At 39.2% G+C, this 27,691-nt stretch overlaps 2 protein-coding genes across 5 annotated transcripts in view; one reads left to right on the top strand and one right to left on the bottom strand.

Annotated features, from left to right (window-relative positions):
- CTPS2 (CTP synthase 2) overlaps nt 1-1,215 on the bottom strand; it is an 89,884-nt gene extending 88,669 nt beyond the window's left edge. The window contains exon 1 of one of the 4 annotated variants that reach the window (XM_072849303.1): nt 1,143-1,215. The gene's annotated coding sequence lies outside the window, so the exon portion shown is untranslated. The other 3 variants (XM_072849311.1, XM_072849297.1, XM_072849293.1) reach the window with 3 other exon arrangements.
- A 7-nt stretch (nt 1,216-1,222) lies between these two features.
- On the top strand, nt 1,223-27,333 carry SYAP1 (synapse associated protein 1). Its single transcript, XM_072849336.1, has 9 exons — nt 1,223-1,533; nt 6,379-6,497; nt 8,787-8,853; nt 10,579-10,652; nt 11,006-11,145; nt 12,894-13,039; nt 18,816-18,874; nt 19,878-20,025; nt 21,591-27,333. Exons 1-9 carry the CDS (start codon nt 1,338-1,340, stop codon nt 21,716-21,718), a joined length of 1,077 nt encoding a protein of 358 aa, XP_072705437.1. The 5' UTR covers nt 1,223-1,337; the 3' UTR covers nt 21,719-27,333.
- The last annotated feature ends 358 nt before the right edge of the window (nt 27,334-27,691 follow it).

Raw genomic sequence — 27,691 nt, 5'->3', positions numbered from 1 at the left:
CCTACCTCCTCTGTTTCAGACTCTTCCTTCATAAATCAGTTAATGTAGTTGTCAACATTAACATTTCATAATCACCTAAGCCATTTTCAAAGCTACTTCCAGAAAAAGAAGGGGAGGGAGGGAGAAATTAATTCAACAGGTATAAATCTTGAATATGTGCCACTTCAAAACTCTTAAACCCTATCAACTTGCTTACAGGAACCAAAATGAAAAGCTCGCCGTGATTTCAAGCAAGAACAGCGATTTCCCAGCAGCTCAAGGAAACACAACGTTTACTTGCAATAGAAACAAAGAACGTCAGGTGGTTTGGGAAGTCACTTGTAAAAGGAGACGGAAACGTTAGGGGAGGGAAAGCGAAAAGAGAATACTGGAAGCAAACATTTTGCTGGGAACTGGAAATCAGCACAAGCAGAAAGGAGCAAGAACTACTCCGTTTCGTCTTATCAACAGGAGGTTGCTGCCTTCAGTAGGGATTTCGGAGCGCTCCTCCCCGAACGTGCTGCGCTGCAAGTAAGGCGCTGCCCAGCCCAGGAGCGGGGCTCCCTCTGCCCTGCCCTGCCCAGCCCCAGCAGCCGGGGACCGTCGCCTCAAGGCGGCGGCGGGCGGCTCCGCCGCGGGCCAGGTGCGGGGCGGGAAGAGGCCATCAAAGGGCTGCCGCTACGCGGAGGCCGGGCCGGCGGCAGCACGGCGAAGCGGAGAAGGAGCGCGGCGGGGGGCTGCCCCCTCCCGAGCCACCGCAAGCCGCCGGCCTGCGACTTACCGCCCCGCCTTTCTTTAAAGGCGGACACTCCAACCAGCAGCCCGAGAGCGAAGACGAGCTGCGCCCGCTGCCCAGTAACCGCCGCGCTGCCCCCCGCGGCCCGACCCCCGGGGGGGGAGGCGGCACCTCCCCAAGGAAGGCGAAGCCCCGCGGCAGCACCCCTCACCGCCGCCCGGCCCCGAGCCGCAGGTAGAACGCCTGCGAGCCCAACCCGCCGCTTCCCCGCCAGAGAGGAATAAGGCAGCGCACGGCGCGGGCAGTCGCCCTCCGGCCGCCCCACACGGGCAGCGGAGCCGGGCGCGGCGCGGGCGCCCGGCGCGCTCCCGCGGGACAGGTGCCCCGGGGCGGCCCCGCGCGCCCCCCGCCCGCGGCGCTCTCCCACCTCGCGCGCCCGCTCCGCCGCCCCGCCTATGCCCTACCCCCGCGGCGCTGGCGCCGGAGGCAGGCTAGAGCGGCGGCCGGAAGTGGCGTATGCGGAAGGAGGGGGCAGGCCGGGCTTCCGCATACAGAGCCGCTCGCCCCTTGGCGTTAGGAGTGCCCGGTAACGGCCGAGCGCGGCCGCCGCCGCTCCTGCGCCATGTTGCGCGGCCTAGGCAGCTGGTTGGGGCTGGAGCGGGCAGGCGAGGAGAAGCTGCTCTCGGCTGAGGAGCGGGGCAGTTCCGAGGAGGAGGGGGCGGCCGCGGCGGGCGTGGAGCCGGCCGTGCAGAGCCCGGAGCAGGTGGAGCTGCAGGTGGACTCGGAGGCGCTCCTCAGCCAGGCCAAGGGACTCGGCAGTGAGTGTCCTGCCCTCGCACGCCGGTGTTGGCGGGGGGAGCAGGGCGGAGGCGGCCCGGCACCGCCAGCCCCGGGGCACGCCCGCACCTGACCAGAAAGCGCTCTTCGCGCTGCCCCTGCGGCTCCCCGCGGCCCAAGTGCCCCCGCCGCTTCCGCTCCGCTCCCCCGCGGTACCCTGGGCCGCAGCGGAGAGGTGTGGGCCTCCCACACGCATCGCTGCTGGCGGCCTTCATGCAAGGAGAAGGCTCGAGTAAAGGAATAGCTTCGCTTGTCCGAGGGGTGTGTCGTGTCCAGGCATCTTCACGCGGGGAGTGCTGCTATGGGTCTCTCTTAAAAAAATAAAACAGTAGTCTTAGCAGCAAAATTCCCGTAGTGTGGTGAGAGCAGGGTAGCGACTGGAGAAGTGAAGGTAGAGCGGTTTAATGCACGTTTAGGGGTTGGTGAAATTACCAGTACTTATCATTGGCACGTAAACCAAAGCGTTAGTTGAACTAAACAGTTATAGATAGCTTTTAAGATAAGTTAAGCATGTTTATTCTCAGTTTAACAAATGTAAAAAAAAAAAAAATCGCTTTTCATCTAGATAGCTACAACTCCAGTGTAGCTTGCATAGTGATACAAAATGGGGAACACAATTTTGAGGTGACCAGAATACTCTTCTAAAAAAACAACACAGCTCTGAAGCATATCTCTCCAGAAGTAAATGGTAATTTGGGTCGGTTTAGCTAGTATGGAAAATGATCTCAGGGAAGAAGTGTTAAAAAGTAATTATTTCCTACTCTTTTTTTATTTTATGTTTTCACATATCTTTGCTTTGTATCTCTCTTAAATTGTGTTTGTTAACTGCAGTCTGTGGCATGCATCGCTACCATGTAGTTTTTCTTGCAGCTTGTCCAGTCTCTTCCACGGTTCTGAAACAGTCCTATGCAATTGCTAAAGCTGGACATTTGGAAGTGATCTAATTCTCTAATTTCATCTTCATTTTTCTGCATTTCTGAGATTCTTTTTAAATAGCAGTTGCTGATAATGCAAAGTATTTGGTTAAGTTGCTAACAATTCTGTGCACTGTTAAAGGATGTTGCCTCACTAGAGATAAAAAAAAAAAATTAAAAAACTTGGATATTTAAAATATGGACCAAGTAAATGGCTGCAAATGGTCCTTTCAGTTATCTTTTTCAGAATTGTTACAAAATGAACAGTATTTCTTTAAGTATCTGTTCTGTTGTCATTGTGGGAGAAGTGATTTACACATCTAGAATAACGTACTTCATGAATTGGTGTGGTGTTTCTGTGATTTTTCATAGGAGAGTAATGGGGTTTGATTATTTTGTTGAACACGTCTATAATGAGGCAAGGCTGTAATTTGCTATAGGTAAGAATTCTGCTTTACTGTAGTAGATTCTTAGATAAAATTAATCCATAGTACAGCTCCGTACTCATTGCTAAAGTGTTCTCTTACTGGTGCCCTGAAATGCTGGATCAATATCATCTGAAAGATTAGTCTGAGATGGTTCTTTACTGTGCTTTGCCTTAGGCTATCGGAGCTGCAGCAGGTTATCCGTGTAGTTTGGTCAAATACTTGTCTGGTTGTTGTAAATTAATCCTGATCTGGTAGTCACTCTGTTCAGGAAGGAAAAAAGACTTTGAATTTTCAGGGGAAGAGTAAGTATTGACTGTTACAGATATAATTTGCTCTGGAAGTGAGAATTTGGTTTAGTGATCCATGGATTCATTGTCTGTCACACCAGAGAAGATTGTGGTGGAAAGGCTTTTATGTAAGGATTCGGACATCACTGTTTTAACACATGATTACTCTAGAAACATCTGCATGACTAACAACCAGGGTGGTTGTGTGGAAAGACTCCCCTAGCACATAAAAAATTTTACTGGTAAAACTGAAGCCTTACATATATTATTTTTTGCTCATTATCACATCATTATAAAGGTTAGGAGAGTTTGTCAATGTGAACTAATAATAGAAATACTGCTAGATACATATTCTTAATACAGGCATAGACTTGTAAGAGGGAGGGAAAGTTTCTTGGTCATTTCAAAGTGGACATGTTGCTTTTCCACCACTAATTCTATTTTTCTAAGGCTAAGTACCACCTCTTACTGAGGTTTTATAAGTACCCTGGTTCAGAAGCATATTTGCCCTTAATGGAAATAAAAAGCATTTTGCTCTTCATACTGGTTCCAGGACTGGCCAAAACCACTTTGCCCAACAATACCAAAATGTCTTTGGACAGCAAATGTTTCGGCACCTTTTGCACCTAAAGCAATTGCATATGAGAAAGTTTCCAGGGATACATAAAATGACCAGTAAAAGCTGTTAGGGAGGAAATAATCCAGTAGGCTGCTGCTTCCTCTGCTGTCATAATGGGAACAGTATATATGTCTACATCTAAAGTGTAGGAGATAGGAATTTTTTTATACAACGTGAAGCATGTGATGGGTTGTAAAGCCTGATAATAGATATGAGAGATGCTAGCAAGTACTTGAAGGAAGTTTGGTTGCCACCATTCTGTGGCTTATAAATGGAAGTTATGTATAAAAAAACTGGCTTGCTTGAGGGCTGGCTAGACCTCTGCATTTGTCAGTATTGATTTGGTGATATCATTAGAGAGAAAATATTTTATACGCCACAAAGAACAGTCAACTTTCCAAAAGGTGACATGAATGTTCCAAAGTAACTCATTCTACCAGTGGCTAACAACTGTTCGTTAAAACAACTCACATTTTTTTGCATGGTAAGGTTACTTCTTGCATTTCTAACCTATAAGGAAACTAGAATTTTTGACGTCTTGAGAAGGAAGGTGGTTTTTTGTTTGTTTGAAACAGAACTGCTGGGGTTTTTTTTAAATCCCCTGTATCAAAGTTGATTTTCTGGAATAACTAGAATATTCTTACCACCCCATGTGCTTTGCATTCTTACTAATGCCTCAAATATATCTTTGGTAGCTGCTATGCAGTTTAGATCCACCATCGCTACTCCTAACCCTAGAATTAGAATAGAATAGAATATTTCAGTTGGAAGGGACCTACAAGGCTCACCTAGTCCAACTGCCTGACCACTTCAGGGCTGACCGAAAGTTAAAAGCTTGTTATTAATGTCATTGTCCAAATGCGTCTTAAACACTGACAGGCTTGGGGCATCAACCGCCTCTTTAGGAAGCCTTTTTCAGTGTTTGACTATGCTCTCAGTAAAGAAATGTTTCCTAATGTCAGGTCTGAGCCTCCCCTGACTGATCCAGCTTTGAGCCATTCCCATGAGTCCTGTCACTGGATCCCAGGGAGAAGAGATCAGCACCTCCCTCTACAGTTCCCCTCCTCAGGAAGCTGTAGAGAGCAATGAGGTCACCCCTCAGCCTCCTTTTCTCCAAACTAGACAAACCCAGAGTCCTTAGTCGCTCCTCACAGGACATGCCTTCCAGCCCTTTCACCGGCTTTGTTGCCCTCCTCTGGACACATTCAAGGACATTCACATCCTTCTTAAATTGTGGGGCCCAGAACTGCACACAGTACTCAAGGTCAGGCCACGCCAACACTGAATACAGCGGGATAATCACCTTTTTTGACTGGCTGGTTATGCTGTGTTTGATGCACCCCAGGGTGCGGTTTTCCCTCTTGGCTGCCAGGGCACACTGCTGACTCATGTTGAGCCTGCTGTCGACCAGCCCCCCCCCCCCCTCCCAGATCCCTTTCTGCAGGGCTGCTCTCCAGCCACTCCTCTCTTGATTTATACTTGTGCCCGACATTACTCCATCCCAGGTGCAGAATCCAGCATTTGGACTTGTTAAATTTCATGCCATTGATGATTGCCCAATGCTCCAATCTATCTAGATCCCTCTGCAATTATTGTATTATAATATTTACTATGGCACTTACCGACGTAGTAAATATGTAACTGTGATAATATAATAGTCATAATACAACTGTTTGAATGTAATAAAGTGCTTGTGACATCATGTCATCATTTGAGAAATAAACAATACCAATGCTTTAAGATCCTTTGTCAATAAACTGATATTTAATATTTCTGAAGGTTTGTGATATACATCTTGCTGCTTGCAAGTTTGTTCTCCTTAATTAAAAATGAACAATACAGGGCAACTGTCCATGCGACGTAGTTCTTCCCTTCCACCTTTCTTCACTTCAGCACTGCCAATATAAAAAATGCTAGTTAGTCTTTGAAAATATTTGTTACTGTTGTTCTGACACTGAATGTATTCAGAAAAATAAGCAAACAGGGCCACAGTGTTTCTCATGAAGCTAAAAAGAGGAAGACAGTGCAAAATAGGAGCTTGCTTTTCATGTTTGCCCTTTTCTATCTTAACACTTTTGAAGGAATCTCAAGTGTTACTTGACTAAAATTTTTCATGCATTTGCTGGCTTACTTCATAAGACTTTATTGTGCATGTTGATTTTCTTAAAATATATAATTCTATTTTCATACTGTTGCTAAAGTTACTTTATTGCTTAATGTCTCCAAAATATTTAAATGAAATTAGGAAAGACCCATGGCTTCAGAAAATTCATTGGAAAGCAATATTTCAAGGACCATTAGGAATGTTTGATTTAGTAAACAAGGTACATGTATAAAAGTTTGATTTACAGAAAGTTGTAATCAAACATACAGTTTGATCATCATCACTAAAGAATATGAACTAGAAAAGGATAAATAGGATTTCAGGAGTTCTTTGTAGGCCAGAATCTGGGTTAAATGAATTCGAGGGAAGATTTCAAGTAAGTATCCAAATGTCTAAAGAGAAAGGAAAATCTGGTAAGAGAACTGGATGTAAAGAGATCTTTTTTTCAGCTCTTTGTCTTCTCATCTTTGAAAGGTTACCTCTTCAATTTTGCCACTGCTGCTACAAAAAAAATATCTGAATCCGTTGCCGAAACAGCACATACGATAAAGAAGTCTGTAGAAGAAGGAAAAATCGACAGTATTATTGATAAGGTACTTTCTTTCAGATCAAGTATCTAGAAATATCTGCTTGCTTACTGTTGTTGTAATGTGTAGCGAATCTGTCATGTGATAACATTTCTTTAAGCTGGCTTTAGGAATTACATATTTCAAGAGCAGATATCTCCTGTGATGATAGATGATGTGACTGAAATATTTATTCAAGGTAGACATGCCAAAAAATGGTCACTCTGCTTTACTCAGTACTGCACCTGTGTTCCATTCCTTCAGGATGTAGATACACTGGAGAAAGACCAGAAGAAAATACGAAAAATGCTGACATAGGAGGAAAGGCTGGAAGAGTTAGTAGAGACAGGCAGTTGGGGGATGTCTGGGACATGTGTGGATTGGGTTTTTTTTCCCCAGATTATTTAGGTGGAAAGGGGAATGCCATAGCCTGCGTCTTAAATGCATCTCTGAAGCAAGATTCAGAATTAGGTCAGCTTTGTGGATATTGTATACTAAGACCCTAGAGCTATACAAGAATGGTTTCATAAGACCCAGTGAGTTAACAAAACAGCTTACTATTGTCCTGTTCTTCACCCCCCCCCCCCCTCCCCCACAATGCTGCCTCTTATCTCTTGCCTTCCCTGTTCCTGGCTTCCAGCTCCAGTTGCTTAACTTCTGCCAGCAAGTGTTCTTCCAGTGCTTTAAGTCATGAACTTGGCAGAAAGAGGGGAAAAAAAAAAAAGGAGCAATAAAGCAATAAGTGCTATATAGTGTTCTGTGTTTTTTAGCAAGGGTAGCTTGGAAGGGGAAGGGAAAGGGAACTGGCCAAAACCAACCCAGCTGTAGCGGGACTGTGCATCCAGGAGTGTCAGACATGGGAGATGCAGCCAGACCCCTCCTCCTGCTCCTGTGTCTCAAACATCCCTTCAGGGGAACTAAAGCATGTTGGTTTTTTTTAATACAGTGAAATTCAATTTCTTGATGTAATTAGTTTTAATGTTGTTTTCCAAATTAGTCATCAAATGACACTTCTAAATTTCTGTTATGATCAAATTTTGTCTCCAGATTTCATTGACTTTTTAGTGACCACTGTCTATATATAATAGCAGAGTTATATTTCCTACTACAGTATATTAGAGTCTAACATAATTTTCATCCACATCAAAAAGGAAAAATCGAGTAAGAAGGTTATTTGGTAATTTAATTCTCAAATAATAATGCTCGTAAGAAACTGTAGCTAAGTACCTACCTTTTTTTTTTCCTGTGAATGCCTTAGAATAATGTGAATTCCCTGTTTTAACTAATAAGTTTACATATGAGAGAAACAGTATTATAGCTATATAATTGTAAAGCTTTTTTTTTACACCATATAAATTATTTTATTCCATAAATACCAAAAATTCATATAACTTACAACCAAGAGGAACCACAACGATCTATTTGTATAACAGGTATTACGGTAGAACTCTCACTGATGTTAATCTTAAACTGAAATGCTGGGTTGTTGAAGGAAAAAAAACTTACAGCAATTTATCAGGATTTAGCCTGAAGACTTGCATGCTTTTTGGCAACTTGTTAAGCCATAGACCTCACTACCTAAAATCTGTGTTTTGTGAGTGGTTTAAGTATTCATTTCTAGCTTCATGGTTTTTTGCCTCTGCTTTCAACTACAGAACAACATTTCATTGTTAATTCTAGATTATGGCATGCCGACTTCTGAGACCGTTCTTCATTTTTTTAATTCTAAATTCAATATAGGATATTTCTGAACATAATTTTTTGGTGAAGATTTGTTAACACCATAAATGGAGAAATTATTTTATTTCAGCTAAGCAGACATTCTGAAAATCATAGTTAACAATTTTACAAGTCCGATTTATTGCAATGGACGTATTTCTTGGGCAACTCTTGAAACTTATTGTAAAGCCAAGGGTATCTTTAAGTGTTTAATGCTTTAAAAACATGTTTAAATAAGTCTAAACAGTCTATGTGGTCTGTATTTGATATGGTAAGGCAGTAAGTGTATATGCATAGTATGCTGATGTTCAAATTATCAGCTAGGATTTTCCTTCTTGTTTTTTTCGTCCCCTGAACTTGATAAAACTATAAATATAATTTTGAAAGCGTACACAATAGTTCAAGCTTTTAAAGGCAAAATCAAATGTTTCAGTAAAGGGGAACATATGATTTACATGAAACAGCTTTAACTTACAAAAAGGGCCACCAGAGATATAAGAATGTGATCCTGCAGTGTATTTGAAAGCACTTTCTGAGGGAACATGAAACAAGAGGAGTGAATATTTTTTTGTTGTGCTTCCCTAATTTTTATTTTAGACAATTATTGGAGATTTTCAGAAGGAACAGAAAAAATTTGTCCAAGAGCAGCAAACAAAAAAATCAGGTAAGGTATGCGTTTTTGATAATGCATAACATTGCATAAGCTAAAACTCACTGGAACCTGGATAATTGAGCTATATCTAAACCTAATCTATCAAAACTCTGTTTAATGAACCACATTATGACAGAACTTAACATATATTGTGGAATTAGGAAGATGACATTTTTAAGTGAGGTTAGTGTTACATTATCTAATTGGTTTAGATTTGCTTTTTTAACCAAATTCAGCTTTATGAAATTAACTCAAAGATCACTATGCTAGCAAAGCTGATCACTTATTGTTGTTCTGAATCTTAAGCCTGTGTATTTACTGAAAACAGGCATGCTGATTTCTTTTGAGCTTTAGTAATCATGTCACATTTTTGTAATGAAATGAAAAACATGGGTTATGGTTTGCACTGTAGTATTTAGTTAGTTTTGCTGTAGGAGTTGCTCTGCTTACATTAAAGGCATAATTGATCTTTTGCTTTCCCATAAATAATTTGCTTTATAATTTTCTGTGACCTGAATGCTTTGGGTTATGCACCTATGTACTATTGACATCAGTGGATCTATTTGAGACTTTAAAAATAACAATTTTTTTTTACATTGCGTTTCATCATTGGCTTTTATCTCTTTTAATGTGTTACTTGAATGCAATAATTTCTGACAGTTTGAATAATTAGTGTTTGAATTATCGAATAACTATTGTTAATCTTGAAAACGAGCTGTTTTTAAATGCATTGTGATAAAATTTTTCATACTGTCTGTAGTCAGTATGTTAGTCTGCTTTCTTCTTGCAAGACTGCTTATGTGATTGCGTTGTCCGTATTTCTGTCTTTTTGTCTCTGTTAGTAAACTTTGGCATCTGTTAATATCTTTCTACAAGTTTCATGAAAATAGGTAGCTAGATTGGCGAAAGAAGGAGTAACAGATGGCCTAACTGAAAGAAGCATTAGCATCAGATGTGAATCCACGTGGGTGAAAGATCTTGCTGATGTCAGGTGCATAGGCAAATAACCATTGTTAGTTTAAGTGCACAAGAATTATTTGTTAACTGTTACAGATGCATCATAATGTCTCTGTAGGCTGAGACATTGACAGTGAAGAGATTAATAGATTTCTATATATGTACAATAGTTTGTTTTCCTCTATGTACAGCCTACAGAACTATTTTGGAAGTATCTGTAAATATATAAATCAGCTGAACTCGAGTATGCTTATTCAGTATATAACATGTTGTAATTTATAACAAATTTATAACTTATTTTCCTCCGTTGTTAAAGAATTGATGTCTTCTGGGTGTTAGAAAGTTAATACAGTAGTAAATGATTTTGAAAACTTAATTTAGACAAAGTTTACACATTTAAAGTGAATCAAGAAATTTCTATTTGCAGGCAGCTTAACCAGTTACACAGCACTACTTCAGTAACTAAAGAGGCACCAAGTTCTGACTGGTGCACACTGCAAAGAAATCCCCACAGTTTTAGTTTTACAATAACAGAAATCAGCAACTATTTAATTTTTTTTTTTCACCTTTGATAAGCGAAGATCCATTCCTAGAGTTTCTCTCATGCCTTGAGCTCAGTTTAGGAAAAAGGAACCATGAGTTGGCTTACTGATGTAGGTCTGCCTATTTTTGTGACATTATATGTTACTTTATGTAAGGTGTGGGATTTTTGTTTGGGGTTTGTTTTTTGGGTTTTTTTAAGTAACACACGTGCAATTATTTTCCTCCGCTCAATAACAGAAGCAGCAGTGCCTCCCTGGGTAGACAGCAATGAAGAAGAGACAATTCAACAACAAATACTGGCCTTATCAGCAGTAAGTATTTCATTTCCTGTAAGATTTGAAATTTTTCTGTTGGAGAGGTTAAAACTTCCTTTTTTTTTCTTTGTTTTTTCAAAATAAGTTTGGCTGGCATTATTAAATTAGGTATTTTCAATATACAGTTTTTTGTGTCACTGCGCTGGTCATGTGCAAGAGTAAATAGTTCTTTCAGTATCAACTTGAGCCAAAGTAGATCCCTAAAATAATTTTTTATTTTTATAAAGGCATTACAGCTTTGTGGTATGATAGAATTATGTGGGAAGTGGGATTGCTTTGCTGGTCTTGTGTGTGAAATATGATATCCTTTGTCTGATATCAGTTAATGACCATAAATACATTCTTCAAAGGATAAACGAAATTTTCTGCGGGATCCCCCAGCAGGTGTGCAGTTTAATTTTGACTTTGATCAAATGTACCCTGTTGCAATGGTGATGTTACAAGAAGATGAACTTCTCAATAGGATGAGGTTTGATCTTGTTCCCAAACAGTAAGTAATTTCTGATGATATCTATGTATGGTTGTACTTTTAATGTGTCTGTAAATATTCGTAAATTACTCCTTTTTCTTTTCAGTTCCTTAATTTATTTCTTTATGTACTTCCTCTGTATGTATTTTTATATCTGCTAATTTCAGATGCATGGAATATTGCATGTGCATTCCGGTTTATCAATTACAGGAAAGAACAGAAGTAGATCTGTTAAGAAATTCAGAACTAATAAGGACCTGTTGACTTAAGTATGGGAGAGGCCTTAAATTTTTCCATGTCCAGTGTGCTAAATTAATTGAAAATCTTTTTCGCAAACAAAAGGTAAATGTAGCAACAAAAATGTTCAGACCTATTGGTGTAACTGACACCCCAAAAAGGTTATTAGAGCTAGTCAGAGGCCTCATGGAGAAATGGTAAAAGAATGCATGACAAAACAGCAGCAATGCAAGCAAGAAAAACTGGTTTTGAATAGGCAGTGGGAAAAGGGCTGTGTTGTGACTGCCTTCCTTCTAGTGGGCCTAGCTAAAAGATCCATAACGTCTTTGTCCCAGCAGTTATAGCCTGTTCATGTATGGCTTCTTGATCCCAGCTTTATTCCAGTGTTGTTCTCCTTCCTTGCCCAGTTCCAGACTCTGCTCCTTAAGCTTGTTTCATAGGTCAACGTTCTTCTTAAGTAGGAGTTCCCCACATTAGTCTCTTGTCTGAGGATGGAAACAGGAAAGAAAACATCTTTCTTTGTGTGTTTTTCTATCTTAAATCTCCTCCTTTTATAAGCCTTCCCAGCTCCTTATTTCATTTACCCCCTTCCCTGCTGTTCTTTGTTGCTGTCAGTCCTAAAGCTCTGCCCATATTCTAGGTCTTCATCAGATCTGACTCTGATGCTCTGTCTTCAGCCTTCTGGTCATACTATCCTTGCCTATCCTACCCCATTGCTTAATAGGAGTTTTTTTCTGTTCTTAGTCTCAGTAGTCACTGTTTGCCTGAATGGGCGGGAAGGTAACTTCACTCTCTTCTTTCTTTCTTTCTTGACCTACATAGATTCCTCCCCACGGGCCTTGCCATTTCTGGCTTCTCTTGCCTCTGGGTTAAAGTTGGGTCTTTTCTTGCTTGCTGGAGGATTATCAGAGGGAAGTGTTACCTAAGAAACAGGATAGTCTCCCACTTAACGGAACTGGTCATTTCAGAGATGGCAGTTACGGAAGGTCCTGTGGACATGCTGAAACATGTGAAGATGTGCAATAGTGCAATAGTTCTGCTGCAAACTAGGAATGGCTTCTGCCTATAGATCAAAGATGTTCCAGTTCCTCCTGAGGTCTCGGGAAGATGCAGATGAATATAGTTTGACAATAATAGAATGTTGGGTTTAGAGAGTAAGTGAAGAGAACAGGGTTATTTGGCTTGTTGGGTTTGTTTACGTAATTTGGCAAGAGAGATGGAACAGCATTATATTGTTCCAAATTATGTATTGCTGCATGCTGTTAAGCTTTTTCTAAATAAATAACAACATCATCATCATTATTAATATTATTATATATTCAAGTCCATTGTAACTATCTTGTAAGAGATCAAGAACTTCTACAATGATGGATTCTTTTAAACTGTGTTAATATCACAAATTCCTAAGTTTTTACTTAGAAGGCAGCTATGTCAACTCCTTCCCTCTGCATATTTAATTTTATTTCATTGCTAGATCGTAGAAGGAACCATATTTCCAAATGTCGTAATCAAAATCTGTTTGTTCTCTCTAGTGTAAAGGAGGAGGTGTTCTGGAGAAATTATTTCTACAGGGTGTCCCTAATTAAACAGTCTGCACAACTCACTGCACTTGCAGCTCAACAGCAAGCAGTAGGAAAAGAAGAGAACAAAGGCAGAGAAGAGGATAGTCAACTGAAAGGTATGGAAAGGATTTGTTTTAGCACAGCTCATTTAGTTAGTGTCACGCATACTGACCATATACATCAGGTGACCTCGAATTTTTATCCTGGATTTCCTATTAAATCAGAGCTTCTCTCATCATACTTGGTCTGTTTGTCAAGATGGGGGAAGAGGGGGCTCCTAGTACTTTTAAGCCATTTTTCAATTTCAGCCAACTTTGTCAGAAGAGTGGAAATCTCAAGAGGTGAAATTCTGTACTTAGCTTGTAACAGCTGAAGACCACTAGTGGTCTCTGGTGTGCTTTTTTGTCTTGTCAGAAAGAGGTAGGAGGTACCTTTGGTTCACCTGATAAGACAACAGGTATTATCCAGCCCAGCCAGCTGGCATATGGTTTGCTCTTGGCTTTTGCTTAGGCCTCAGGCCAAACAAAGTTAGTGATACGGGGGTAGAATTACTCTGCTGGTGGAGGCAGAGACGCGTGCAGGACATGGAAGGGTACACAGCGTATTGTAGAAATGGAGGGAGATGGGGACCAGGAGGCTACCTGAGATTCAACCTTGAGATGAAAAAGCCACTTCAATGTAGGCATCTTGAGTTACACTGATCAATTTATACAGATTATTCTTACTGACCCTCTTATGAACCATTGGGCATCTTTATCTGCATGCAAACAAATTCTGCAAGCAGGAATATATGCAGCTTAAAGAGCATAAAGCAGTTACTGGCTAAGACACAAAAGATAACTAGTAGTTTGTTAAATCTTAACTTAAGCTAGGTGTGCTCACCACCCCTGGTAAGACACCTGAAGAATCTTGGCAGGCTGGGTAGGCATTAGGCAGAAGGAGAAAGCCTTCGCTGCACCTTGGAACAGATTCTCATATCCCCAACATCAATAAATTGTCATCATCCACGAGATCCATTAATGCTAATGCCTTGTTGACACTGCTGGTCTGACTGACAACCAGCTGATCACTGCCAAGTTGACTTCTTTTTCCCTCCTTTTGGATATAATATCTTTCTATATTGGTATTTTTCCTTTTGAGTCCTTGCACTAATAATGATCCCATCTTTCTAATCCTACCTCAGTTTCTAATTTCACCTTTCTTATCTTTTTACAGACTTTCTCACAGCTCTTTTGCACAACGTGGTAATTTTCTGCACAGCCTGAGCTAAGGTTACTCAGCTGGGCCTTGGCTCCTTGGACACAGGCAGCTGAACCTTGGGGTGAAGGGGAGGTTACAAAGGGAATTACAGAGCCAGGCTTGCAGGTTGCATAGAAGATACCTTTTCAAAAAGGACTGTAGTAGTTTCCTCAAACTTTTGTGTGTGTGTGTACCTTTGTTGTCAGTTTGTCTCATTCTGTTTTGTGGTTTTAACCCAGTCAGCAATTAAGTACTGCACAGCTGCTCGCTCACCCTCCCACCCCCCTACCCCCCCCCATGGGATGGGGAAGAGAATCGAAAGAGCAAAAGTAAGAAAACTAGTGGGTTGAGATAAGAACAGTTTAATAATTGGAACAACAACAAAAAAATAATAATAATAAATTGTAATGAGAAGGAAAACAACAAGAGAGAGAGAGAGAGAGGAACAAAACCCAGGAAAAAATAAGTGATACAACCACTCACCATCTGCTGATCGATGCCCAGCCCGTCCCCAAGCAGTGATCGCTGCCCCCCAGCCAACTCCCCACAGTTTATATACTGAGCATGACACCATGTGGTATGGAATGGCCCTTTGGCCAGTTGGGGTCAGCTGTCCTGGCTGTGTCCCTTCTAGTTTCTTAGGTGCCTGGCAGAGCATGGGAAACTGAAAAGTCCTTGACTAGTGTAAACATGACTTAGCAACAACTAAAACATCAGCGTGTTATCAATATTATTCTCATACTAAAATCCAAAACACAGCACTATACCAGCTACTAGGAAGAAAATTAACTCTATCCCAGCCAAAACCAGGACATTGTGTTTCTCATAGGTTCTGTTCAGAGTGCGCATGTGTTAGCATAGGCAAGGTCCCCATCTAGAATGAACAAGGTAGTTTTCTCTGAGTTAAAGTCCCAGCAATGCTGACAGGACAGGTCACTCCAGAATCTACTTCACACCAAAAGGCACCAATTCTGACTTCTTTTATCCAGGACAGTTGTCTGCTGTCCCAATGGCCTATGTACACTCAAACATTGCAGCATGTCCCCATGTTGAACAGCATATTGTCAATCATAGAAACACTACTCATGCTATTTCAGGCTTTGTAAGCTTAAAAAAAAATCATGGCCTTGCTTGAGCATATTACATGGAGCACAGATCTAGGCCAAATCTGTGCAAAGTGACCACAGGCCATGTGCCCTCCAGAGGATGCTAGCCTTTGAGGAGAGTAACTATTGCCAGCACACACCAGTGGGCTGTGGGGACCAGGGTTCCCTCCCTGGGAAGACTGACAAAGACAGTATAGAAATAGCCCAACGTGATTTATGTGTTTGCTATCACGATGTAACTCTTTTCCTCAGTATAGTTCAGAATTGTACTCCTTGCTTTAAGCAAAGGAATACAGAACTTGTGTTTGGGTTTTTTTTCTGTACCTTTAATTTAAGATACATGCAGGTTAAAAAGTGAACTTGAGAATTACATGATAGTGAACCTTCCTACTGTTTTCATAGTTTTGTAAGCATGATCTTATCTCGCCGTAGAAACAGAAGAGCAATAGAGGAAATGTGATTATATGGAGAAACAACTGATCAGTTTTGTGGAAGCTGAGACTTAATTTTTTTTCCTTGTGTAAAAGAACTACTTTTAAATGTCCTAAACTAACTCTTTCATCATAACAGAAAGCTTTTGTCTTTACCTTTCAGTGCAGACTGTATTTAGGCTTGTTTCCTACTTACCTGTTCATGTCATATCACTTCTGCAATCCCACCATATTCAGCTCCCATTTTTTTCATTTTCTATGAGCAAATTGGGTTTACTGTTACCCTGTGCATCAACTCACAAAATCACTGGGATTGTCATGATTTCGTAAACCTTTGCACCTAACTGGCATTTAAATGCATTTATCTTATTTTCTTTCTTGGTTTTCTTTATTGTTGTGATTTTTTCTACCTTTTTTGGGTTTCTGTTCTACTGGGTTTTTATTACACCAACTGATGGATTATATTATAGACCATTTAAAGTAGTGACTGTCATCTCCTCTGGTTTCTGTAGCACCTTACAATAGATCTTTGAGTTTTGGATCCTTTCATTTGCTACTGCATTTAGTCCTTTGTATAGAGGAAAAGGTTATGTTTGGAAAGATTGTAAACATAAATTCTGCCAAAAGATACTTTCTTCACTGTTGTTTATAAGCGTATTCTCTGAAGTCTGTTTACTATCAGTATGCTTCCCCTTTCCACTGAGCTTTTTGATTTCTGTTTCTGCATATCATTGTTTCAGTAAACCAGTTTCAGAAAAAAAGAAAGCTGACACTGTTGTGTCTGATTGGCTAGTCAAATAGAAGTTCTCTATCGTTAATTACAATGCTGAAGGTTTCATTTATGCGAGCTAAATATGTAGTTCAATGGGCAGTCTTAAACTGTAAGTTTCTAGGGCAGCATAACCTTTTTTTTTAACAGTACAGTACTCATATTTGCCAGACTATGGCTGTTTCAATTGAAGTGTCTCAGCTCTACAAGAGAGATGGCAACTGACCCTATTGAGCAACAAAACTGTTATCTTTGAGTCATCCAAACCATTGGAAATTGCCAGTCAGAGAGAAAGTTGCTGGATAATACCCAAAGTTATTCTAGTAAAACTACCATTGTGACTGAAAACAAAACATATCTTCATTTAACAAAAAAACAAAACAAAAACCAAAGGGGAAAACAAACAAACAAAAAAAACCAAAAAAACCCCACCACTGTCTTTTGGCCTATTGTGGATCTCATACAATTCAGAAGACCAATACAGGATATGCAGATAAACTTACTGTCCTAATGACTGTATATTCTTTAATGGCAAAGATACATTTACCAGACTGTAGTAAATACATGTTTTGTTTGATTCGAAAATTGCATGGATTTGGGAAGCTCTGAATCATCTGTGTTATTCTTGATATTTAAATAACCTTTTTGAAGGTTGGATTCCCTAATTGGAGGCTAAAACTGGAAGTAATTGCCTGTTGGTAACTCTTCATAATGTTCAGGGTTTCTTCTTAAAGCTGACTGATGTCTATAAAATAGAATTAATTGTGTACCATTTTTATCTCTGTCTGTCTCCTCCTTACCTGCTGTTTTCATAAAGTTCAATTAGCATGGTTGATGTGAAAGGAAAAAAGAAGGGACAAATGGAAGACATTCCACATTCTACTGTAGAGACTATATAAGATCTATAACAAAATGCCAAGTTCTAGTCCTTCTCCAGGTATTAGTAACTATTTACTTGGGAATGAAGTTACCTCAGGGGCAGAGAGCACATCAGCAGTGAGAGAGATGATGCCAGGCCAGTAGATCCAGAACAGTGCTAATGGTATGTTAGTCACATCACACTGATGCACGGCCCAGTGCAGAGCTGCTGTGCCGCTTCTGCATGAGAGCAGCAGATGGAGCTTGAGGCACTTCTTTTGCGCGGTGCTTTGGACACTCGGTTCTGAACAGCAGAGAGTTAGTGCCATGTTCTACAGCCTCCCCAAGCAGGGAGTGCTGGAGCCTCTTTGGCTGTGGTGTTAGGTGCAATAACAGATCCTCTGAAGACTGGGAAGGGGAAGGAAGAGAGAGGATGGGACAGAGCAGTGGGCATTGAGTAGATGAGCTGTATAAGCAGTGACAGCTACCAATTAGGGAATTATTTTAATTAGAGCTGATCTTAATTTTTAAAATGAAACCTGAAAAAAAATTCCTTCTTCAGAAATTGCTGAGTAAGCAGGAAGGGTCCATGTGGGCACACTGCAGTAAGCAGAGCTGCAAGCTCAGAGCTGCTTTACATGTTTAAACAAACAGATCTGCTAAGCAAGCACTCCATAGCTACCACAACCTGCCCAGTATGTTAATTGTTCTTGCAGCCACCTGGCTCTTTATTGTAACTCCTCTACCCTGCTAGTTGCACGAGGAGGAAAGCTGGGGTGTTCCTTTATGTGCTAAGAAAAAAGATCTGTCCTTGCTTCTAAACAGTCGTTGTCTTCATAGCACCATGCTACTAAATACAGAATGCACAGTGAGTTTTCTTAGGAAATTGGGAACGGCTTCTAGGGTTTATGTTTTTCAGTGACTTCCTTTGCCTGTGTGAAAGGCTGCGGAGCACTCTTCTCATGTGCATTTAGGGGTGTGCGTACAGATGTAGTCTGGTATACCTAAGAGCTAACTAGTGCCCGTGTCAGCAGTGGTATCCAGCCAGGGGAGTTTGGGAACTTCTATGATAGGCAGTAACTGGATTTCATGACCAAGTCTACACCTCTGTAACTTTACAGATCTTGTGACATGTGGTGCAATCTGCAAGTGTTTTTTAGGGGACATTCTTTCAGATGCCCAACTGTTCCTATTTACGTAGTTCTTTGGATCATTTGGAGGGGCAGAGGGGTTCCTGTGATTTAACTTTGGAGTCATAATGAGGAAATGGTTTGCTAAATTTGTCTTAATTAAAAATAGAAAATTGCTTCTCTTCTGTTTTGTTGTTGCAAATGCTTCATCTATGGCTGAATTCAGCCTTTAACCACCAGGATTCCTTAAAACTTAAAATACAGTATTTCCTTGTACATTTAATAGCTATGCAGATTAAATGAGATCTTTATATATTTAAATGTAATCTACCTTTTTTTTTTTTTCCCCCTCTTGATAGAAACAGTACGGCCAAAAACACCGCCTGTTACAATAAAGCCTCAAATAAAATCTCAGGAGGTAAAAATGCTGTTATATTTTATCTGGTATTTAGTATGTGAAACTTACTTAATAGGTAACTATGCATCCTTTTGAGGAAGTTGTGCTATGAAACCATAATAATATATCTGATAGTCCTAACCTGCTGCTGTTTTGCTGTGATATTAATTTTTAGTGCATATACTTTAAACTCATTTTCAGTAGAAAAAACGGTAGTTTATCTGAAGAATACTTTCATTAGTATCCTGCACATTATAATAAAACATGTTTTTACTCTGAAAAGTGACATTTCCAAAATGTTTGGAGTAGAAGGTTTGCATTGTATTTATATGTAAGGGATACCTTAATAAAAATATATTCGTGTATCATGTTCTGTCCAACTCTTCAGCAGTTGTCAGGCTTAAGTATCAGAAATCTAAATGATGCATTGCAACATTACTTCATTGCAATGGCAAGAAGAGTTTTGCTTGATACTGCAAAAACCTCTAACTTAGACACCTAATGACCCTTGTTCATTTCTGGATTGTAAAATCAGTGCCAGAGAACACTCTTGGCAGAAGCAGAGCTGTGCATTCACTTGACAGTAATATGCAGTGGACTAAATTAAGCTAGAAAGATTTCCAAAGAACAGGCCTCTCTTTAATCTTATTTGTGTGTAGAAAACCATTACTGAATTGTGGTCAAAATTTCATATTAGTCTTAGGTACTGTTCTAAACTACTTATGAGTTTCTTATTGTTTCTGAAGATGACAAAAACAGAATTAAAGTTGTTAAGAGAACACAAAAAGGAGCCTAGGATGAAAACCAGGTCATTTCCAGGATAACTATCTAACATTTTTGTCTGTACAAAAATACTCTTAAAGAAAAATAGCCCATAAAGAAAAATAGTTGTCAGAGTAATTAATTTGGTTTGTTTTTTTTCTGACTCTATCTAAAAGGCAGTCAGTCACATGAGTGGAAGTATGTATTGGTGACATTTTTTCCCCGGTTTTGGATAAGCTTATACAAAACTATCTTACTGCAGGACGAGGAAGAGATTTCCACAAGTCCAGGTGTATCAGAATTTGTGAGTGATGCTTTTGATGCCTGTAATCTAAACCAGGAAGACCTAAGAAAAGAAATGGAACAACTGGTGCTAGACAAAAAGAGAGAAGAGACTTCAGTAGTAGAAGGTAAAGCTACTACTGCCTCTGTGTCTTAAATACAGTAATTCTAAGATAGGTTGATTTTAAAAAAATATTGTAATTCAATTTAGGAAAGTAGATTCATGTCCGTTTTTCAAAGTGTGTGAAACAACCTGCAATGAAATATTGCAGAAATTAATGATTATTCTTACCACAGTCGAATTACATCTTATACAGAAAGTTAGCTGTGAGGAGTTTAACTCCAAAGAACCTAACAATTTTTAGGTGGCTCTTTTATGAAAGCAACAGTGGAGTATTTTTTTCTGTCTACCTCCTCCTTCCCTACCTTCTCTTTCATAGGTCCTTATGTGTATGAATTTTTCTTTCTTTGATTGACATCCTTGTAGGTAAAGTACACTATTTGGAGGTCAAGCTGTTTTTTTCTTGTGACACCAGCTAAAAAGGCAGTATTTGCACGAGACTGTGAGCTTGCAGATGCCTCTGCTGTAAAAGGTTTCCATGCATTTGGAACAGTTAAAATTTAACAAATAGCTTTGGGAATGATGAGAAGAAATAAAGTGGGGCTTATACTTAATTCAGAAGAACTAATACCAGTGTAAAAAGCATAAAAACAATCTGTGATTATGTGACTCTGGCCAGACACAATTAACTATTTAGTATGAAGACACTTGTATATGTAGATGCTTATCATAATACAATTTTCAGAATTAATCTTACAGTGTTTTTTGATGTTGCTGAATCCTTGTTTTCTGAAATGGGTGGGTTGTTTTTCCTATACATAGCCAAGCTTCAGGAATTCTTAAAAGCAATATCGGTTCCTTGCATCTAGCTTTTTGATGGAAGTGTTTCAATAAGTCATTAATGTGTAATTTGTTCAGAGAAATCTCAGCTGGCCTTACTGACTTGGACTATGGAATTACGTACCTTCCTATCAAGGCTGAAGTACTAACCAGCCTGTAACACATCAAACACCTCCTCCCCCATACTCTTGCATATGATAGGTAGAGCTAATTAAACCAGAGATTAACAACACAGGAATGCTTTCTGACTCATTTTTTTGCCCTGAATTATGAAATATGATTACCTTTAACCCTGATTAAATGAGCTTGCCTAGCTACAAATGTGAGTGAGGAGAATACCTGCTGCTTTTTTTAAATTATCCACAGTATTTGATCTTAATGTTTTGGGGGGTTGGGTTTTTTTCATAACAGTATGTTTAACAAACTTACGAGCTTCATTCATTTTTTTTCCGGAGATTTAAAAGTACAAAGGGAGATTCAGTTGATAGTAGACTGAAAGAGTAGGAAATTAGCTTGCAAACGGACACTTGTTACGACTAAGATGCATATTTGCTTTTTGTATCTTTTTTTATAGTATGCACATAGGAATATAGACTTGTATATTAATTAATTCCTATCTGTGATCAATAAGATTATGAAATTTCTGATCTTGAAGTTTCTTAAGTTTTTAAGAATTGTTCATAAAGTTCAGGGGCTATAAGAGAGATTCAGTGCAAATTCATCTAGTTTTATATAAATAAGCAACGTTATATATTATCAATTTAATTCTTACACATCATTTATCTCTTGTAGAAGAAACTGCTGATTGGGAAAAGGAATTACAACAAGAGCTTCAAGAGTATGAGGTGGTGACAGAATCAGAAAAGCGTGATGAAAACTGGGATAAAGAAATAGAAGAAATGCTGCAAGAAGAAAATTAAGCATTTTCACAAAATCACTATAACCCTAAGCTTTTTCTGAGGACTGACATGGATTTCTGCTTTCATATTTTGCTTACGAAAGATCTTCAAAAGACATAAAAGAATCTAAAATCATTATAATTCCATATGGGGATACAATCATTATTTCTGTTCTTTATATGAGCAGTTTCTGAACTTCTACATTCTTCAAAAGAAAAAAAAAAGACAGACACTGCAGGTTATATGTCATAATTAAAAGCGATAACATTATTACATGAAGCAGCAGTTTAGTTTGAGGCATTTTCAGGTGGTCAAGAAGCTCTGCAAAGAGATTTCTAAATCTAAGACTCTCAACTTGTTTGTCTACAGCCTTCTCTTTGGGATATAAAAATGGATGTTGTAAGTAACTTAGTCCTTGAAAGTAACTCTCATCACATTTGCACTCTGATCCCTGTATAATCTGTAAATGTGTACTATTTTTAAGGTACTTGTAGCTAGCAGCTTTCACGTGTATTTAACTTCTTTAATGTATGTAGCCAAAGAATTTATAGAAAACCCTATCGAGTAACTTCCAATAATTTGTTAAAAAAATACTAATTCAGACTCCAAAAGAAGTACTGAGTAATTATTGATCAGATATGATTAACTGTCAAACATTTAAGCATTTAAATAAGAACAGTTATTAACTGCTTGAATTAAACTGTTGTTTTTGTTAAATCATCATACTAAGATACTGCCTTTCCCCACAGAGAGAAATGGTTTAAAGCATTCTTGCTTCAGAAGACTGTTAGGTTTCCATTTAATTTTGCTGAGTGAGAGCAAATTAAATGTTTCTCTTTAAGTGCTGAAACATTTATGTCAAAACTTCGGCTGGTTTGGACATCTTTATTAAATACTGTAGATATATATAGAATTAGCTAATTTATTTGGAGGGAGGGCAGAGTGAGAGGCAAACATATTTCAGACTTACACAGATTTCAAAAATATACTTTGTCACAGTGCTTAAGACATGGAATTTAAATTAAAAAGTTTTCTTTAAAAGATTTTTTGATCCTTGTTAGGCATCTGGATGTTTCCTGTACTTTTACCATTAAGTCAGTATCCTTATGTATATGAATGAAAATTTGATGTTCTATTTGTCATCTGTTTCATAAACTTCTGTGACAAAACATTCATGAAATTCCAAATATCAAGGAAAAAGGGTGAGATGAAGTAGGTAGGAGCCATTAAGCACAACTGAATTATAGGCATGTTACATACAGTAAGCTCTGTCTTAATGACATAATTCTGCAGAAAACTTTTGTAAAGAGACTGAAAAGATTATAGCTGTAATTATTCAGTCAATATTCATCCCGTGGGAATTGAAGAGAGCTAAGTAGTTTTAACTGCTGTTGACTGTAAGAAAGGACTATTTAAAATTGTCTCTATTAGCAACTTGGACAGAAAGCCCTCCTGTATTTCTCATCATGGAAAATGAATCGTTTTAAACCTGCATACATTTGACTTCTCAAAGTAGTTTCTTTATTACCTTACACTTTCTCAACTACAAATCATCTTAAGCACGGTTTGTATTTTTATAGTGTTTTTCACTTCTAGTTAGCAGATGCACAATAAGTCGTGGTAAATAAGAGGTACTTTAGGAGCTTTTTGTATCTGGGATTAATTAAAGGCCACAGAAGTTAAATCTGTTATGCTCATAAAAATCAGACTATTCAAAGCTTAATGTTTACTCTTGACAAATACAACTACTCACAGACTTAAGCTGGAGACATTAGGATCTGTCTACTGTACAGTTTGACACGACACCTTCTAAAAAGATGGGTAGTTCTATTCTGATAGTGGCAAATCTTCCCCGGATGACTCAGAGCTCAAAATCACTGCTCCACATGTCCACTTTCTTAAAAACCAGCCTGATCATTCCTAGTGTTTTCAGATATATGACGGGCTTATTTGTATGGGGTTTGTACATCAAGCCTCATCTTTCTCTTCATGTAAGCATAGCCTATATAACGGTTATAGATATTAAACTCCATCTTTTATGAAAGATGGCTCCGCAATATAAAGCCTTCATTTTCCAAGTCTCATGAAAAGCAAGTATGTCTTAAAAAAAAAAAAAAAAAATCACTATTTAAATTTGCATTTAAAAAGGCAATAATGTGGCAAGGCTTAATCTGACTTGAGCTCTGATATTTAAAGTCTACTATTATTTTTATTATTATTTAAAGTCTCATATTATTATTTGCAAATCTGCATATCTAGTTTTAACCTGGAAAGCTGAAGTAAGTTTTGTGTAATCCTGCAGTTTTCAGGACTGGCCCATGCCTTTCATGTAGGTTAGTGCTACAAGTGTCTAGCAGTTTTTATTGTGCATGGTAAGAGGGAAGGTGTCCATGTTCCACTTGTCACACGAGATGAACGTAGGTAGACCTCTTCATGTTCACTGTTAATTTTGTAGGCCTTTGCAGCCCAAATGTGTCTTAATAATATACTTCATAAGCAAGTATGCTGGCATTTTCTTAACAACATCATTCCAAGCACTGGGATGGTGCAGATGCTAAAATCCAGCAAAACAACAACAGTACAAAATCAAGGACAAAACCAAAAGAAACAAGAATGGATCTAAATAATACCAACCAGTGGAGACAATGTAACAGAAAATGCGGTTGTTTAAAACATCGAGGGAAAAGCAAACAAGTAAACAAAAAGATTGTTAACAAGTTTTCTTAGAAGAAGCTAAACTTGCAGATTTTGGAATTAACCTTTGAGAAACAGGGAAAAGATTGCCCAGGAATCATTTAGGTTGGCTTAGAACAGTGATACAGCTTTCTTCTGAGATACCAACATCTCCAGTTATTCTGTACACCGAAACATCCTCTTCCACTATTAGATTACTAGGCCAGTTGCTATTAGTTAATATGTGTATGGAATTTTTTGATTCAGTAATTTGTTTGGAGGAGGAGGAAGAGGAAAGATTATAAAATCCTGGAATGAAAAAAGTGCAGTAAAATGTTCCCCTACATTTTTATTCAATCATTTACAGCTGTTCTCTAAACAAAGTTAACCAAAGTTTTCAATTTCCTGAATTTTTTCAGTAAACTTTGACTTTCTTTAGTTTGTCACTTCAGTTGGGTCATAAAAGAATTTTTTTCCTCTGTGCTGTTTGGTTATGTTGATGTTTGTTTGGTGGGGTTAGGTATGTAGTACTGAAGCGCAGGATGTCAATTTTAACCTCATGCATTAAAAGAATAACACTATGTACAGGAGCATATCACCTGACCGTGAGATGCATCCTTGAACTCTTGGCCACTCACATATTATTGACTTTTACTTTGCAAATAGCTGTTACATAAAAGGGAACGAAGTGTGTCTGGTTACTTACCAGTGCACTGCCAAGCAACAGCAGCCACACCGGGCCCTCGGTCTGTGTGCTGTATCTAGAGTCTAGCTGTACAATTACAGTGTCAAGAACCATACTGATAATGGTCTGGGTTTCGATTCAGCAGAAGTTTAAAAGAAAGGTGTATTGTATGGCCTGATACTATACGTTGCAGTAAGTGCTGGCCAATATCTCTATAACAACAACTGCATAGTAGCCTAGCCTTAAATGATGTTATCCATACCAGATTTTTTGTCCCGAACTACTAATTTTCAATGTTTTTTTCCTTTGTTTTAAACATTAGGGCGGGAGTTTTAGGTCAGTGTTCCAATTTTTTAAACGAAATGGCGAGTAACAGTGAATTAATTTCTTGCTATATTTTCTTTGTATTATATTGAAGTTAACTATTTCAGAAAATAACAAGTCCTCCAAAACATCAGAAGATGTGCATGGCTTTATTTTCTTCTCAGTATAGCCCAGTATTGGCGCTCTCTCTATATATATACATATGAAGGCCATGCATATATATAAATGCAAAACCACATCTATTAGTGTGTCTAAATAATCACAACATACTTTTCCTTTTCAGCTGTTACTTTTAACAAGATACCATTGCAAGAGGAGGAGCAACCAAAATAATTATCATTAGATTTGTCACGCTATCATTTTTAATGAGACAGCGGTCTATAGAAAGTATCTTGAAGAATGAATCACTTGCTTCATTTCATAAAAGCCTGGTTTTCATTATGGCACAGATTGGGAACATTTTCCTTTGCTAATTCAGGGGTTCATGAAGCTATGACAAACCTCTCCAGATACACTTGGGAGGTACGCCTAATCCAAAATTACATGGGCAGAAAGTTTACTTTTTCTCAGTGTAAGTGGTCCTGACAAAGTAGGGAAAGACAGAAGAAAAACGCTGTGAGTTAAGGGTTATATATAAAATTAGGAGGATAAAGATTTGATGCCTGCTTTGATAAATGATGCTTTAAGGAAACCCATGTTTAGTGTCGGGTTTTTTTAATTGTATGCATGCACAAAACCTTAATTCTGCAGTTGCTTTGATTTATTTGTTCTCTTAGCTATGGTTTCCATACTCAAATGTGAAGGTTTCAGAGCCAGATAAAGCTACTGTTTCTCTGCATTTCCTATCCTTCCCGAGGAGAAATGAGCTGAATTTACCTCACAGTCAAATAATGGCCAGTGAATAGATTGATTACACCCAGCTTCTTGTCCCACTTATTTCAGGTATGTGTTAATGCTGGCCATGGGTTGTTTCGTGACTTTGATGCCTGCAATTTAAACATCAAACAGTTTTGCTTTTGCTGTATCATCACCACCTTGCATCCTGTATCATGTGTAACAAGACTTTCAAGCCCATCATGTGTTGGGTGGATGAAAAGTGCTGCTGTAAGAGCGTTACTGGGGTGGAGAGGAGCCTCTGCAGATATTTAGTGTGGATGTGGAAACAACAATCTCTCTCCGTGGGATGTGGTGTCAAAGAATTAGCGGGCATGTGAATGAAAAAGCTGAAACCGTTGCCTAAGCAGGCAAAAATACCAGCGCGTAGGATCTTCCAGGTGGAGGAGCTGGTGTATCAGACACACTTCAGGTCTCTCTGGCTATGGATATACTAGTCAACCGACGTGTCTGAGCACATGTTGAAACCTGAATGCCTATAAACAGAAAGACCCCTAAAAGTGTTTGCCCTGAGCCAGCTGGCAATCTCTGCATCAGCTCCTGGCCACTGAGTTATTCCCAGTGGAGCTGGCAAGCAACCCAGCTTTGGAGGCTGAGCGCCGAGGGGTACAGTAGGGAATGGTCTGCATCCCCTTGGCCTGGATGTCGGCAGACAATCACTGGCAGATTTAACTCACAAGCCTCTGGCTTGGGTGTCCTGCCTCCAGTCCTGGCTGGTGTAAAGAAGGAGATGAGCAGCATTAGGGTAAGCAGTGCCAGCTTCATCGGATCCCCAGACTGACCACCTGCTTCATCACGGTGAGCCAAGGCTCGCCTTCAGACCCTGGTGGGGGGCGCCCAAATTCTCTTTCAAAGTACATTCTCACAAACCTGTAACTGGCTATCATTCTTATCATTACAAATGTCCAGTTCCTTTTTTAACCTAGTTCATTATTTCATTGGTATTGTGGGGTAATTAATTTATTGATGTGTGAGGGGGGAAAAAATCTTATTGGCTTTAAATGTGCCACTTTGTAATTTAACTTAACTCTGTATGACATAGGAAAAAAGAAGATCCTGACTTTGCCTTCTTTTCATCATGTCTCACTTGTTACTTTCCTGAGCCAAGCAAGCAATTCAGACTTTTCACTCTTGTCATAGAACAGTTTGTTCTATTCCCCCAATAATTTGTGACAGCTTTCCTTAAAGCTCATTTACCTTCAGAGTTCATTTTCAGGGAGGGAGGTGTGACACATGCAACAAGCACGTAAGAGAACGCACCACCCAGCTGACACATGCTGGTTTCATTTTCTGTATTACTCCTCATCCCATTCCTTGTGTACTCTGACATCTTGGGGTTTTTTATGTTTAGCTGTATGGTCAGCCAGTACATGTTTGCAATATTGTCCACATTGGGCCCCAGGCAATTTCCCTAGTAG

This window comes from Ciconia boyciana, chromosome 1, assembly GCF_034638445.1.
Source record: "Ciconia boyciana chromosome 1, ASM3463844v1, whole genome shotgun sequence".
In the NCBI taxonomy this organism is placed as follows: Eukaryota; Metazoa; Chordata; class Aves; order Ciconiiformes; family Ciconiidae; genus Ciconia; species Ciconia boyciana.
Note: the sequence above shows the minus strand (reverse complement) of the source record. Positions and strands in the feature narration are given on the sequence as shown.

Coding starts and splice junctions, on each gene's coding strand:
- SYAP1 (XM_072849336.1), top strand. CDS start 1,338: ATGTTGCGCGGCCTAGGCAGCTGGTTGGGGCTGGAGCGGGCAGGCGAG. Junction 1,534..6,378: donor CCAGGCCAAGGGACTCGGCA/GTGAGTGTCCTG, acceptor CATCTTTGAAAG/GTTACCTCTTCAATTTTGCC. Junction 18,875..19,877: donor CTCAAATAAAATCTCAGGAG/GTAAAAATGCTG, acceptor ATCTTACTGCAG/GACGAGGAAGAGATTTCCAC.